Genomic DNA, 307 nt, shown 5'->3' with positions numbered 1-307 from the left:
CAGCGGCAGCAACAGCTCCTGCTGCTGCAGGTGCTGCTGCTGCTGCTGCTGCTGCTGCACGACCAGCCGCCGTTGCAGCAGCCCGAAGAGCTGCTGCTGCAGCAACAAGAGCTGCTGCTGCAGCAAACGCCGCAAGGCTAAGAAAAAAGAATAGACAGACACGAAACAATCAAGCAGCAGCAGCAGCAGCTACAACAGCAGCAGCAGCAGCAACAGCAGCAGCAAAGGGAGCAGCATGGTGCAGCACCAACAGCACTCGCCGTTGCTGTAGTCTTGAGCCACCCCGCTGCAGCAGCTGCAGCAGCAG

The 307-nt window shown here is 59.9% G+C and overlaps 1 protein-coding gene across 1 annotated transcript in view; it reads left to right on the top strand.

Annotated features, from left to right (window-relative positions):
* Positions 1–235: 235 nt before the first annotated feature.
* Positions 236–307, top strand: part of EMH_0100050 (uncharacterized protein) — a gene marked incomplete at both ends in the record, with an annotated part of 521 nt that continues 449 nt past the window's right edge. The window contains one exon of the mRNA XM_013494320.1: positions 236–238. Within this exon, the coding sequence (XP_013349774.1) occupies positions 236–238 (3 nt within the window). The remainder of the gene's footprint in view (positions 239–307) is intronic.

This window comes from Eimeria mitis, genomic scaffold, assembly GCF_000499745.2.
Source record: "Eimeria mitis Houghton genomic scaffold, Emh_scaff11065, whole genome shotgun sequence".
Taxonomy (NCBI): domain Eukaryota; phylum Apicomplexa; class Conoidasida; order Eucoccidiorida; family Eimeriidae; genus Eimeria; species Eimeria mitis.
The sequence above is the reverse complement of the archived record's forward strand: the minus strand, read 5'-3'. Positions and strand labels throughout refer to the sequence as shown.